The 15,178-nt window shown below is 48.6% G+C and overlaps 1 protein-coding gene across 1 annotated transcript; it reads right to left on the minus strand.

Moving 5' to 3' along the window:
• Positions 1 to 719: 719 nt before the first annotated feature.
• Ltc4s (leukotriene C4 synthase) lies at positions 720 to 2,743 on the minus strand. The gene is made up of 5 exons (XM_042688956.1): positions 2,614 to 2,743; positions 1,496 to 1,595; positions 1,313 to 1,383; positions 1,137 to 1,218; positions 720 to 960 (listed from the first exon to the last, which is right to left on the minus strand). The coding sequence occupies exons 1-5, from the start codon at positions 2,669 to 2,671 to the stop codon at positions 819 to 821; spliced, it is 453 nt and encodes a 150-aa protein (XP_042544890.1). The 5' UTR covers positions 2,672 to 2,743; the 3' UTR covers positions 720 to 818.
• Positions 2,744 to 15,178: the final 12,435 nt, after the last annotated feature.

Here is a 15,178-nt window from a genome sequence, read left to right on the forward strand (position 1 = left end):
ACCGAGTGCTGACCCAAATAAGGGTGCTGCGTTCCCTTGGGGAGAGACTGACCAGCTCCAGTTGTGAAGGAGGGTAGTGATGTGAGAGCAAGGGGACAGAACTGATCTGAGGGGCTGGGAAGGTGGCTCAGTGGTAGAGCGCTTGCCTTGCATGCAGGAGGCCCTGGGTTCGATTCCTCAGCACCACATAAGCAAAAAAAAAGCCGGGAGTGGTGCTGTGGCTCAAGTGGTAGAGCGCTAGCCTTGAGCTGAAGAGCTGAGGGACAGCGCCCAGGCCCAGAGTTCAGGCCCCACGACTGGCAAAAAAAAAACAAAACTGATCTGACAGTGGACTAGAGTAGCCCGAGATCAGGAGATGGGAGTCCTGAGAGGAGGGGGACAGCTGAGCTCAAGAGGGAGGGAAGGGCGTTAGTCAATCCTGGGAATGACTGGGGGGCGGGCGGTCCTGCGGGGGGGGGGGGCGGTCCTGCGGGGGCCAGAGGTCAGACCACGCCCCCTCAAGGCCCCGCCCACGCCAGAGGTCAGACCCCGCCCCTCAAGGCCCCGCCCACGCCAGATGTCAGACCACGCCCCCTCAAGGCCCCGCCCACGCCAGAGGTCAGGCCACGCCCCCTCAAGGCCACGCCCACGCCGGCCTCCGTGGGGAGACGGGCCCCTCCAACCCACCTAGGCCGCGCTGCGCAATCCCCTCCGACCCACAGAACGAGGCCAGGGCCAGTCGCGGGAACTTTAATTTGAGACGGTGATGCGGAGGTGGGCACCCTTCCTTTGTGCTCCCGTTCTTCTCGGCCTCGCCAGCCGGGCGGCCTCCGTGTATCTCAGGCTATCGGCCACAGCTCCCAGAGTCGTGTGAGGAGCGCAGCACGCAGCGCCACGGGGAGGAAATGGACCAGCAGGCCCAGCGCAGCCATCGCCACGAGCAGCCAGAGCGCGCGCGCGCTTGCGTACAGCGGGGCCAACCTGCCGGTGCTCCGAGGTGGGCGGAGTCACTTTGTGGCTCCGCCTCCAGGACACGCCCCCTTTGAGCTAGACCCGCCCTCCCTAGCCAACCACTGGGGACCCCGGCCACGGGAGCCCCGCCCACGAGCGAGCCTTCCCCAGCCTGGTTTGGCGGGGAATCTCGCGCAGGTTCTCACCTGAGCTGCGGTGAGCGCGCGTAGCCCTGGAAGTAGCGGAGACGCATGAACAGGTAGACCAGACCGCACAGGGCCGCAGCGCCTGCAGAAGAGCAGGCCGGGCAGGGCAGGGTGAGCACCACGGTCTGGGGACGCGACGAGGCCCAGTGCTCGCGCCCCGGTCCTGTTCCCCAGACCTTCATGGAAGAAGATGCCGGCGACCCAGAGCATGGCGAGGAACAGCGGGAAGTACTCGCTGCAGTTCACCCTGCGATGGAGGCAGGCGGGGTCCGCGATGAGGGCTGATCCTTGGATCCTGACCGGTCCCTGTCCCCTCGCACCCCCCCACCCCCGCTCCGCACCCTCCCGCCGCGCCTCACTGGGCTCGAAAGACACGTTCAAACTCCGGGGGGCCGGTGGTGAGGGGCGGCGACACGTGGAAGGCCCGGCGCGCAGAGATCACCTGCAGAGAGAAGTAGGCTGGGGGGGCGGGGGGGGGGGGCGGAGGAAGGCAGAGATGTGGAGAGAGTCAGGTGTAGATCCTCTGCGGGGATCATCCTCCCATCTGGCCCACGTGGAAAGCCTCTCCTCTGCCTCCAGAGAGCGGGAGGGAGTTACTTGCTTTGCTGCGCCCCAGTTAAGTATGGGGGAGGGTGATGCATAACACAGGTTGGAGGGAGCCACCACAAGGGACTTTGTTCCTAAACCATTTGACTTGCAAAACACAGGCAAATGGCTAGCTCCCACTCTAAGCATGGACATCATTCCGTCTTTTAGTCCCTGGGTAGGTAGTGAGTGCCACAGAGGCAGAATTGGTTGAAGGCAGCATTCACCCTATAGCTACCGAAATCCCTGGCGCTTGCTGGGGCAGCTTGGAGGTCGAAGGCCAGCCCTGCTAGCCCCTGCCAGCCTGCAAAACCCTTTGCAAGCTCCCTCCCCAGGCTGTGCCTTCTCCTTGCCCCACACACTGGAGCAATGGGATTTTTGGCCATGGGATTGGTTCTTTACAGCCCACCAAAAAGGCACCTCTTTGAGGTCTAGGGGACAAAGGTCCCCACTCTGCCCAGATCCACAGGTTCCCAATGGGACTTTGAAAGCGGAGCCAGGGAATAGAGTTCCCCACCAGGATCAGCTGTCGGACCATTGTTCATCCCGAAAGCTCCGGGTGCCAGGTCAGACAGCTCCACATATCTGCGACCACACTTAGGTCCTAGAGAGCCGGGGCCCCTCCTCCAAGCTTCTTAGGCTGGCCACGTAGCCACCAGTCCCCAGCCCCAAGGCAGGTAACTGGCAAAATTGCCTAGAGTTTCCACCCCTTATGGGTTTCCTCTTCACCACCGCAGGAAAGTTTGTATCTGAGTTGGGATTCAGGCCCTTTGTTAGCTAAGTCTCCAGGGGCCCTGGAAGAGCTTGAACCTTGGTGCTGGGAGCCTGGGCTGAAGGCTCCAGGCTTTGCTAGCACTTCCCCAGGGCACCTCCCAGACAGGAGCCAGCCTACCTTGTAGCAGGACTCCCAGGAGGGTGACAGCAGCCAGGAGAGCCACCTCGTCCTTCATGTTGCAGGCAGTGGCAGGGCTAGCTGCAAACTTCTTATCAGCCTGTCTGTTGCTCAGAGGCCAGTTAAGGAGAGGAAGAGCCTCAGTGCTCCCCACCCTTCTCAGTGAAAGGGGTGTGGGTGTGTGTGTCTATGCTCAAGAGGCAGGGAGCCCAGCCAAACTGGGAGGGCGGAAACCAGGGCTGAGGACAGCCTGGCCACTTCCCCAGGTTGTTCTAGTTTTGTGCCACAGAGCCAAAGCTAGCAGCCAGACCCTTATCAGCTTTGGTGTGATTCCAGCTACCATGTCCTCCTAGTGTCCCCCAGGCCCTGCACCCCTTAGGCAGCCTTCAAGACTTCCCTCTCATCCAAGATCTTCTCAGCCCTGACTCCCTCACCCCACTTAGCTGTTCCTCTGCTCCCAACCAGGGCATTCAGTAACCCAGCTCTCTTCTTGCTTCCTCCAGGCAACATAGGCCTCACTAGGCTGAGGCTCCTGGGCTCCATGCACAAAGACCATAGAGGGGAGACCTGTCCCAAGGCTTGGCTGGCAGTGTGGGTCATCCCATATGGGATGACTGAAGCCATCTCTCTTATTTCTGCTTCCCTTTCACAATCCTCACGACGGTCTGGACAGGTCCCTCCCAAGCCTGGAATTTGGCCACATGAGACCAAACTGTGAGCCAAGCCTGACTTGAGATGGAAAGCTGCAGTTCTGGAAAGTTCATTAGCAGTTTGGGGAAAGGAAGCTTTAGAGTAGGAAGGTGACTTACTAGGGTACCCGAGCACCCGATTATGGATCCCACCTTGCCTTGCACACTCCCCTGAGCCATTAAGCCTTTCTGGTTTTGTGAACTAGTTCTTCTCCTTTGGGCCCCAGCTGGTTTGAGGTGGGTTTGGTTAGCCAGTGATGGCAAAGTCCAGGCAGGAGGCAGTGGAGGCCATCAGCAAGCGTACACATGCTGTGGGACAGGACAAAACAACTGCTACTTCACTAGGTCCTGGGCCACCAGGATGCCCTGTTCCCCCACTCTGCTAGGTCACATTAGGCAGAGTTGTAAGCCCCTCGGGAGTTCTACTCTGACCATGCAGCAAGCCTCCTTTCTTGTTGCCCCAAGCCCACCTTCCAGCTCCAGAGCTTTGCCTTTTGTTCTTTGTTGTCCCCAGGAAAGCAGATGATCCACAGCTGGGGATCCATGTAAGCTCCTCAAGTACAGAGGCTAGTCCTCATGCCCATCTGAACTGCCATTAGCAATTGCACTCAGTGGTAGAGGAAAGACAGAGAATCCAGGACACACATAGGATGCCAGAGAGCCATGTTGGCCCCATGAGGCACCAGCAGGAGGTGTCGAACCATGTGGTTGGTTGTAGAATGACCAGTAGGATACAATGAATGAATCTGGTTGCTCTTCTGTGGGCCTGCAGGCACATCTGGGCATCTGGACAAGTCTGGGCCTCCTCCCAACAATCTCTCATGTCCTCCCAGGCCTCTTATCCTCCCATCTAAGTTTACTCCCTCTGCTCTGGTGACAGGAAGTTGAGGCCTGACATCAGCAGCTTGTGAGGAAGTCCCTGGGCAGATGACCAAGACTAGATTCTGGTCTCTTGCCCTTGGATCCCTCCCTAGGTCCTATCAGGGCTAAGTCATGCTCAGGCTGGCAGAAGGGCCAGCCCCAAGTCCTCCAGACCACTCTCCTCTCACCTTCCATCCTCCTGTCCAGCCCTAGAACATCACAGGTGGAAGTGACAGATCCTGCAGTACAAATCTTCAGATTTTTTCAGCACTTACATAGCCTGAGGAAACTTTCTGGATACTGAGCTCAAGGACCTCTGGGAAATGAACAAAAATCACAATGTAAGTAGCAGAACATAAACCTCCAGCCTTAAAACATATATATTATACACATATGTATTCACACATAAAAGCACTGATCCTCACACATTACAGACGTGAGCCATTAGTGCCTAGCTTACATTTTCATAGTAAGAGGAAGGTGAGCTGGGCGCTGGTGTCTCCAGCCTGTAGTCCTAGATACTCAGGAGGCTGAGATCTCAGGATCAAGGTTTGAAGCCAGCCCAGGCAGGAAAGTCTGTGAGACCTTTCTTTTTTCTTTTTGGTCGGTCATGGGGCTTGAAATCTGGACCTGGATACTGTCCCTGAGCTCTTCAGTTCAGGGCTAGCACTCTACCACTTGAGCCCCAACACCACTTCCAGCTTTCTGATGGTTAATTGGAGATAAGAGTCTCACAGACTTTCCTGCCTGGGCTGGCTTTGAACTGCAATCCTCAGATCTCAGCCTCCTGAGTAGCTAGAATTATAAGCAAGTGCCACCAGTTCCTGGCTGTAAGACTCTTATCTACAATTAACCACAAAAAACAACAACAACAACAAAAAACAAAAAACAGAAGTCGACGAGCTGAGGCTCAAGTGGTAGAGTGCTAGCCTTGAACACAAAAGCTCAGAGAAAGCACCCAGGTCGAGTTCAAGGCCCAGGCCCAGTAAAAAATAAAAACTAAATAAAAATATGACTCTCGTATAATTGTGCAAACCAGGAGATTAGTACTTGCCCAATGTCCTTAAGCCATTGTATATATCTTATTTAAGTTTCAACATGTATGTGTCCCACTGAAGCAGTACAAAGACTCTAAGAGGCAGCTTTAAGAGTGCCATGCACAAAAGACCACATATTGTATAATTCCACTTATAAGAAATGGCAAGAGAACACAAAGCTACAATAGAGAACTTATCAGTGATCGCCTAGGGCTGGGGACGTAAAGCAGCTTATTGGGGCGATGAGGAGGTTTTAAAAGTGGCTTGTGCCGGGCGCTGGTGGCTCACGCCTGTAATCCTAGCTACTCAGGAGGCTGAGATCTGAGGATCGCGGTTCAAAGCCAGCCCGGGCAGGAGAGACCGTGAGACTCCTATCTCCAATAAACCACCAGAAAACCGGAAGTGGCGCTGTAGCTCAAGTGGTAGAGCGCTCGCCTTGAGCTGAAGAGCTGAGGGACAGCGCCCAGGCCCAGAGTTCAAGCCCCATGGCCGACAAAAAAAAAAAAAAAAAAAAAGTGGCTTGTGTGGGTGTTTTCACAGTTTGGTAAATTTACTGAAAATTACTAAATTATATACTTAAACTGGGCAAATTTCATGGTCTACAAATTATACTTCACTAAAACTTTTTTTTTTTTTAAAGAAAAGGACAAAAAGGGAGGGGAAAAAGAGTACAAAGAAGGTTTGTACACCTTTCATCCATCTCCAAATGCCACCGTTTCTTTTCTTTCATTCGGGTTGTGTTGAGGGCCAAATCTAGGGTCTCCTGCTCTTGCTAGGTAAGGGCTCTCTACCACTCAGCTACATTTCCAGTCCCCACATCTTATATAACAATAATACAATGATCAAAGCCAGTAAATTCACACTGATACAAGATGGTTAACCAATCTAGTTTCTCCGCACAGTAACAAAGTACTTGAGGCAGGATAATTCATTGAGAAAAGATATTTATTTAGCACAGTTTTTTTTTTTGTGTGTGTGTGTGTGTGTGTGTGTGTGTGTAAGTGTGCGTGCACGCTGGTACTCAGGATCTTGTACTCTCACTGATCTTTTTTTCGCTCAGGTCTGACATTCTACCACTTGAACAAAGCCTCTAGTTTGGCACTGTTGATGAATGGAAGAAAAAAAAAATCTTTCAGACTTTTCTGCCCTGGCTGGCTTTAAATACAACCCTTAGATCTCAGCCTCCTGAGTTGCAAAGATTATAGGAGTGAGTCACCAGCTCCTAGCTAGCTCACAGTCTGGGAGGCTGGCACTACCCCAGCTGCAGAGCAGGAGCATGTATATGTCTGCATGTGTGGCCTCTAGTTTTCCTTGTAAAGCCACCAATCATTAGCCTCCATACTGATGGGAAAATCTCATCAGTCATTTTCCAAAGCCCCCACATCTAGACACCATAATGCCTTAATCAGACAAAGCTTAATCTGGTAATTAAGTTTCTACCCTCTTAAGTTAACACCATTAATATAGACTTTAGGGATCAGCCATGCATAAGGTTGGGTGTGCGGGACAAAGTATATTCAAACCATAGCATAGCTCTTATTCAAATTTCCATAATTCTTCCATGGTGTCTCTTTTTTGGTCCAGGAGCTGCCTTTGTATTTAGCTGTCATGTACCCTTCATCTATTCTGAAGACAGCTTAGTTTGTCTTTATCTTTCAAAATTTTTTACATGGTTTTTGTTTTTGTCAGTCATGGGCCTTGGCGCTGTCCTTGAGTTTTTTTCTACTCAAGGTTAATGCTCTACCACTTTGAACCACAATGCCACTTGCAGTTTTCTGGTGGTTAACTGGAGATAAAGAGTCTCATAGACTTTTCTGCCCACGGTTTCAAACCTCCATCCTTAGATCTCAGATTTCTGAGTAGTTATGATTACAGGAGTGGCTGGCTTGTTTACTATTTTTTATTTCTATTAGTATTGTATGTTGCAATCGTTGTGTTTTTGTAAAATATTAAAACAACTTTCTATTCCTGGCACAACTGCTGCTTGGTCAAGGTATACAATCCTTTGCATGTCAGCAGATTGGGTTTGCTAGTCTTTACTAGGATTTTTTTTTCTTTCTTATAGTCCAGCTGGCCTCAAACTTGAGATCTTCTGCCTCAGCCTCCCCTGTGATAGGATTGTGTGCATTTACTACCACACTCCATTCATTATTACATTAGTTAACATTTTTCTTTTTTTTTTTTTTTGTTAACATTGTTCTTTAAGGCAAATTTCACCTCACTACCACTAAGATAAAGCCAGTATTATTTGCCATAGATAAAAAACAGTAGAATTAAATCCTGGCTATTTTTATTCATTGTGGAATTAAAGTCTTAATTTCATTTCATTGTTACAGTTCTTGTTAAAGTACAGAAGGGCCAATTCATGCTTCAATAAGTAATGGGACTGTCGGGCACCAGTAGGACTGTACTCGTGTTTATAATACCAGCTACTCTCTGAGGTGATCTGAAGATCACCAGCTCACATAGGAAAGTACTTAAGACTCTTGTCATCTAACTAACCACCAAAAAAACAGAAGTGGATGTGTGGCTCAAGTAGCAGGCTAGTCTTGAACAAAAAAGGCTCAAGGACAGAGCCCAGGCCCTGAGTTGAAGCTCTAGGAGAGAGAGAGAGAGAGAGAGAGAGAGAGAGAGAGAGAGAGAGTGTGTGTGTGTGTGTAATGGGATAGAATAGAAGGTATAGCTCAGTGATAGACCACTTGCTTAGCATGCTTGAGACTTTGGGTTTGAACCCTAGTACCTGGAGGAAAAAAGGAAGGAGGGAGGGAGGCTGGCTGGCTGAAAGATTTATTGAGACATCAACTATATAAATATTCATGCATTCAGAGTAACCAGTACTTCACTGCCAGGTCTGAGGGGTTGCTAAAGGGTTCATTCTTTTAAAGAAGGGGTGGGGCAGGGAATAAACATTTATCCTGCTGGGGCAGGGAATAAACATTTATCCTGCTTTACTTGAATTGTGTATCAAGGTAACTAAATAAAAGATGAGAGGACTTTTTATCTTCTTCTTAGGATAGAGCTCTAACACTTGGGCCACAGTGCCAATTCCAGCTTTTTCTGTTTATGTGGTATTGGGGAATCAAACCCAGGGCTTCATGTATGCTAGGCAAGCATGCTAACACTAAGACACATTCCAAGCCCTAAACTTATATTTAAAAAAAGCACAGAGCCAGTGGCTCATACCTGTAATCCTAGCTACTCATGAGGCTGAGATCTGAGGATTGCAGTTCAAAGCCAGCCCAGGCAGGAAAGTCTGTGAGACTCTGTGAAAGTCTGTGAGAGCTGAGGAACAGTGTCCAGGTCCAGAGTTCAAGCCCCAAGACCAGGAAAAAAACAAACAAACAGGCAAATCCAGAACTGAGTCTATTATAGAGGACATTTGGAGGCAGCAAGAACAACAAACATGCTGTTTATTTGTGTCGGTTGTGAGGCGCTGTCCCTTAGCTCTTCAGCTCATGGCAAGTGCTCTACCATTTGAGCCACAGCACCACTTCCAGTTTTCTGGTGATTAATTGGAGGTAAGAGTCTCAAGGACTTTCTTGCCTAGGCTGGCTTAGAACCTCCATCCTCAGATCTCAACCTCCTGAGTAGCTAGAATTACAGACATGAGCCACGAGTGCCCGGCCAAACATGCTATATTGAGGACCCCATTTTGCAGAAACAGCTGAGGACCAGAGATAAGAAGTTTCTACCATCACAGGGACTGGAACCCAGGGCCCAAGGACTTCTTTCAGGGTTGGGGCTGCAGCAGTTAGTGTTGTAGGTTTGGCATTTACGAGTTAGTTGCCTGGTACTCACTACGTACTTTGTGAATGAGTCATGGGCCAGTTCTGGTCATTTTTGTTTACCAGAAGTAGCTTGGGATAGAGGGCATGACAAAAGGCATACACAAATTCAGATTGAGTCTGTAACAAAGTTGGGCTGTTTCTATGCTAAAGGTGTAAATTCTTTTTTTTTTTTTTTTTTTGAGGTCTGGTCGTGGGGCCTGAACTCTGGGCCTGGGCGCTGTCATTCAGCTCTTCAGCTCAAGGCTAGTGCTCTACCACTTGAGCCACAGCGCCACTTCCGCTTTTTTCTTTTTGCTTATATGGTGCTGAGGAATCGAATCCAGGGCCTCATGCATGCAAGGCAATGAGCCACCTTCCCAGCCTTAAAGGTGTAAATTCTGGGGCTCTGTTTTGCAGCTGAGGATCAGAGATGGGAAGTTTGTGCCTAAGGTGACAGAGAATGGAACCCATGGTCCAGGGTCTTCCCTGAGTTGGGGCTGGGTCTGCCAAGTTTGATGATGTGTACATTTGGCATTTTGCAAGTTGTTTGGCATGTTTTATGAGTGAGGCATAGGCCAGCTGTGGTAGTAGTGTGGTGGTGGTGGTGATTCACCTCCTCCTCCTCCTCTTCTTTCTCCTTTTGCTTTTTTTATCCCTTTCCTCTGACCCTCAGCTGTTCCTTCAAAGATACAGACATGCATGCGCATGTGGGCACATGCATATGCACACGTGCACATACACACTGCTTTTCTGAATCATTTGAGAATAGTTTATGAGAAAAATGCCCTTTTACTCAGCACTATTTTGGTGGTATGTATTTCCTAAAAATAACGTTTTCTTCTATAGCTACAGTACAATGATAAAAAATAACCAAATAACATTAAGGCAATACTATAACCAACAGACCTTAATAAAATACTGCTAACTGGCACAAGGAATTCTACGACTGTGTCATGAATTCCATTGTCAAGGTTTTTTTTTTTTTTTTAGTTTTGTTAGTCCTGGGTTTGAACTCTGGGCCTGGGTGCTGTCCCTGAGCTCTTCAGCTCAAGGCTAGTGCTCTACCATTTGAACCACAGCTCAACTTCCAGTTTTCTGTGGTTTACTTAAGAGTCTCACAGACTTTCATGCCTGGACTAGCTTTGAACTGCGATCCTCAGATATTAGCCTTCTGAGTAGCTAGGATTACAGGCATGAGCCACTGGTGCCCAGCTCAATTTTTGTTTGTTGTTCCTTTGCTTACTTTGTCATCCTGGGAAACAAACCCAGGGACCTGCTTGTGCTGTGCACATGCTCTACTACTGACCAATTATCAAGCATCTTTGAGTTAACAGATCTCTCTTGCCTGTTAGGCTGTCATTTTGCAGATGTTACCAGTCATGGCTGTCTGAGATTTCTGCTGGATCATAACTGATTTACATACTGCAGCATGAGTGATGCTGGGTTCTTTGAGGTGAACTATCTCAGCAAACACCCAATGCTAATCTAGCCCATACTGATGGTGGGAACTATGAGTTAAGGTGGCACTGGATGTTTGTGTCACTGTAAAGTGGATACTGCAAAAATTTAGCTGAGGAAGCCGGGCGCTGGTGGCTCACGCCTGTAATCCTAGCTACTCAGGAGGCTGAGATCTGAGGATCGCGGTTCAAAGCCAGCCCGGGCAGGAGAGACTGTGAGACTCCTATCTGCAATAAACCACCAGAAAACCGGAAGTGGTGCTGTAGCTCAAGTGGTAGAGCACTCGCCTTGAGCTGAAGAACTGAGGGACAGTGCCCAGGCCCAGAGTTCAAGCCCCACGACCGACCAAAAAAAAGAAAAAAAATTTAGCTGAGGAGATGCCTAAGCCACAGGTCAGGGCCAGCATTATATTTGGAGCTTTAAGGCCTTTGTGTTAGTTACTGTCTAGAAAAAGCTCAAGACTAAGAAAATAATTTACCATAAATTCTAGACATGTCAACCCTAACTCCTGCCTCCAGTGACAGTGGAGCTAAAAGTTTAAGGGAATGGATAAGCTAATTACCCCATATGATTATTACACAATATATACATCAATCAAAGCATCACATTGTACCACCTGAGTGCAAACAAGAGTGTATCACCCCAAATGGGCTACTGTGACATACAATTTTCCATTAAAAACACTTAAAAACAGTAGGTGCGAGAAACTTTTTGTGACCTTCATTCTGCTTTAAGGCAGAAGGTGAAATTCCCTCATGGAAGATATCTCCTATGACATGCAGAGGGCATATGCCTGTCCTTAGTAGCAAAGATGAGAAGTTGAAGTGGAGGGGATTCCGTAGAAATAAACCCTCCCTCCTTCCCTTCCTTCCTTCCTTCCTTTCCTTCCTTCCTTCCATTCCCCCCCCCCCCCCGCCCCTTTGCCAGTCCTGGGGCTTGAACTCAGGGCCTGGGCACTGCCCCTGAGCTTTTTTGCTCAAGGCACACACTCTACTACTTGAGCCACAGTGCCACTTCTGGCTTTTTCTGTTTGTGGTACCGAGGAATCTAACCCAGGGCTTCATGTGTGCTAGGCAAGCACTCATCACTCAGCTACATTCACAGTGTAAACCTTGTCTTTCTAGTCACTTCTCTACCCAATTAAGTACCTGAGCCAGGTGCCTTGGCCTTATTACATTTTACAACTCATATTCTTTGCACATATCAGGACAAAAGTGATTTACACACTGCTTCTTAGAGCACTCATTTCCTCATGAGAGGCGTGAATTCATAGTACAACAGATATAAAAACAATAATGGAGGGGCTGGGAAGGTGGCTTAGTGGTAGAGTGCTTGCCTTATATGCATGAGGCCCTGGGTGCGATTCCTCAGCACCACATAAGCAGAAAAAGCCAAAAGTGGTGTTATGGCTCAACTGGTAGTGTGCTAGCCTTGAGCTGAAGAGCTGAGGGACAGTGCCCAGGCCCAGAGAGTTCAGGACCCCTAAGCAAGGAAAAAAAAAAAAAAAGGAAGAAGATTTAACTATGTTGTAAGTTTCAGAAACAAATGCTCACTGGCTACATTTAGATGTTTTCACCTGATCTCATCATGGTTTTTTTGTTTTTGTTGTTCCTGGGGCTTGAACTCAGGGCCTGGCACTATCCTCAAGCTTTTGTGCTCAAAGCCAGTGCTCTCCAAGTCTTGAGACACAGTGCCATTTTTAGAAATGAGTATCACGGACTTTCCTGCCCAGGCTGGCTTTGAACCTTGATCCTCAGATCTCAGCCTCCTTAGTAGCTAGGATTACAGACGGGAGCCATTGATGAGTTTTAAGTTTCAGGCTGAGTCTGTAGTCTCGTAAGTAATCAGATTCTTTTCTGTAACACAAGACAGAGCCTAGCAGCATGCAGTCATTTTCAAATTTAAGAGCTACTTGTGACATACACAACGTAGTTAGATCTCCTAACTTAAAAAGAATAAAAATCCAGCTATCCTTCCCTAAACCCGGCAAAGTTCTGCTTTTCCAAAGAAAAAGTTTTCTTCATTGACTTCATGCAGCAGCAAGCTAACAGCTGTCTGAGTCAGGGGAACTGGTTTCCCTGCTTTGGGCTGCAATCTGTGTGGTCAGTTCTTGCTCATTGTGGTCTATGGTGCTGAATTCTGATTGGCTCACGTTCTGGAGCCCTTCCCCCTCCGCAAACAGCAGCTGCTGTATTTGTTTCTGAGGCATACAGGACCTCATTTTTCCTAACCTAGGTCGCCCTTCCTAGACTGCATTCCAGGAAGCTGATGCAGCCTTGACTCCAAAAGCTCTATCTTGGCCCCATTAGTTTTCACCTTGGGTGGGAGCTGAAGTTCCTCTTTTCAACATCCACAAGTCTCCAGGTGGTAACAAGATGCTGTAGCTCAGCTTACTGTTACCATTCAGTGAACAAATCCTCTTTAAAGTGTGATTATAGCTAGTAAGAAAAGCAGCTTGAAGACAGGAGGAGAAAGGTCCAATAGGGAACATTTACCGTGTCTCACTGTGCTTGTGCTGGGCAGAGGTGTATCAGAATACGCTTCAGTGAACTTCAGCCATGAGTCTTGGACCAAGCTTGCCAGCAGCTACCTGTTAGCATCTTCCAATAGGTTTATAGCCACATTGCTAGCTCCAGGCCAAACTCTTATGGATAATGCTGCTGACAATGGAAGATGAGACTCCACTCCCACCCCTGAGCTTGTCTCTACTTACCATGGGCATCTCCTGAGGGGCAGGCTAGTAAGCCTTACCTAAGCTGGCAAACCGTCTCCAACAGTACAGGCTGTCACTACAGGTTGCTGATCACACAGGTGCCTGAAAGGGGCAAAGGACAATGTAATACCATTTGCTTGTGTGTGTCCGCGCACATGTGCATGCTCACACCTGTACAGGGACTTAAAACTCAAAACCTGGGCACTGTGCTTTATTTTTGCTTAAGGCTGGCACTCTACCACTTGAGCCACAGCTCCACCTCTGGCTTTCTGTTGGAGATAAGAGTCTTAGGGGCTTTCCTGCCCTAACTGGTTTGGAACCTCCATTTTTTTTTTTTAAATTGTGAAAATACCGTACAGAGGGGTTACAATTACATGGGTAAGGTAATGAGTACATTTCTTATTTCATTTCTTTCTTTAAGTTGGAGGGCTTGAACTCTGGACCTGGGCGCTGTCCCCGAGCTTTTCAGCTCAAGGCTAGTGCTCTAGCCACAGTGCCACTTCCGGTTTATAGGAGACTAGTCTCACGGAGTTTCCTGCCAGGCTGGCTTTGAACCAGGATCCTCAGATCTCAGCCTCCTGAGTAGCTAGGATTACAGGCATGAGACTCTTACAGGCTTGTGAGACTCTTAATCTCCAATTGACCACCAGAAAACCAGAAGTGGCACAGTGGCTCAAGTGGTAGAGCACTCACCTTAAGCTGAAGAGCTGAGGGACAGCGGCCAGGCCTAGAGTTCAAGCTCCACTACAGATTAAAAAATAAAATTTAACATGTGGAGACTGGTGTAGCGCTTTGTACTATAATCCCGACACTCATGAAATGGAGGCAACTGGAGTGCCGTGAGTTGGGGGCTGGCCAGGGCTGAGGAGTAAGACCTAGTATCAAACCAACCAACCACAATTAAATGTGGGGTGAGCATCTGCTCACTCTGCCTTCTCAGAATCCTATCCTGTCCCTTTGAGAGCATTCATCCTCTCCTTTTGGGTGCACTCCCTTTCCTATTCCATGTGGCCTCATACTTTGCTGTTCCCTCTTCCTTCAGAGCTTGGCTGGAGGATGCCTTTCCAGTATCCCAGCCTCAGTTAAATGTCACCTTCTTAGAGACTTGCCCTAACCACCAATGTCCAAAGTAGTCAGTGGCCCCAGCATCCTCTCTATTACCCTGCTTTACTTTCTTCCTGATACTTACCTCTCCCAGACTATCTTGGTGGACTGTATGTGAAGTCTTCTTTGATGGAGACTGCAAGTTCTGTGGACCAGGATGGCCTCTGGAGATGCTACTCCCTTGGACTTCCTCTACCAGGGACTATGCCTGGCTACAGGTGTTCCAGGAGCAGCTACTCAATCAGGTATCCCTTAAGAAGCTCTTTCCATTGCCTTGTGAGCTGGTGGCCTGTCTTTCACCCATGCGCGCGCGCGCGCACACACACACACACACGCGCACACACACACACACACACACACACACACGCCTGGAACAACCTATCCCTTGCTTCTCCTAAGGCCCTGTTGCTTAAAACCTTAGAAATGGCTGTGGGGAGGCAATTGTTATGGCTATTATTATTAGTCAGGTTTCTTTTCAACTGGATTATAACTTAAGAGTCCTAACAAAACCATTATTACAAGTCAGGGTATTTGAAACCTCCATATATATCCCTTCCTTTCTTTTTGAGATACTGGGGTTAGAACTTAGAAACTTACACTTGTTAGATATCATCTGCCACTCGAGACATTCCCCTAATCCCTTTTGCTTCAGTTACTTTTCTGGTAATCGCATATCCAGGTTTCTTTGAGCAACCAAAGTGTTGGTTTAATAGCTGTATTACAGAACAAATACTGCTGAGCTTTCAACCAAACTAAGTATCTTAAGTAAGAAAGCAAAGTCAGGACTGGGTCTGTGGTGAAGCACTTGCCTAGCAAGTTATAGGTCCTGAGTTCAAACCTCAGTGTTATAGTGTGAGGGGGATGGGATGGGGAGGGGGGGAGAAAGCTAAGTTAAATCACAACAGAAAACTAATGGTATCAAATCTTCCTTGCTGT

This window comes from Dipodomys spectabilis, unplaced genomic scaffold, assembly GCF_019054845.1.
Source record: "Dipodomys spectabilis isolate Male_0828 unplaced genomic scaffold, ASM1905484v1 ptg000119l, whole genome shotgun sequence".
NCBI lineage: Eukaryota > Metazoa > Chordata > Mammalia > Rodentia > Heteromyidae > Dipodomys > Dipodomys spectabilis.

What these genes read in the sequence shown, in the direction of transcription:
- Ltc4s (XM_042688956.1), bottom strand. Translation starts at nt 2,671, where the DNA reads ATGAAGGACGAGGTGGCTCTCCTGGCTGCTGTCACCCTCCTGGGAGTC. An exon ending in CCTGGGAGTCCTGCTACAAG is followed by an intron (nt 1,596 to 2,613) that starts GTAGGCTGGCTC and finishes CCGCCCCCCCAG; the next exon opens with CCTACTTCTCTCTGCAGGTG. An exon ending in GCGCGCTCACCGCAGCTCAG is followed by an intron (nt 961 to 1,136) that starts GTGAGAACCTGC and finishes GAGCACCGGCAG; the next exon opens with GTTGGCCCCGCTGTACGCAA.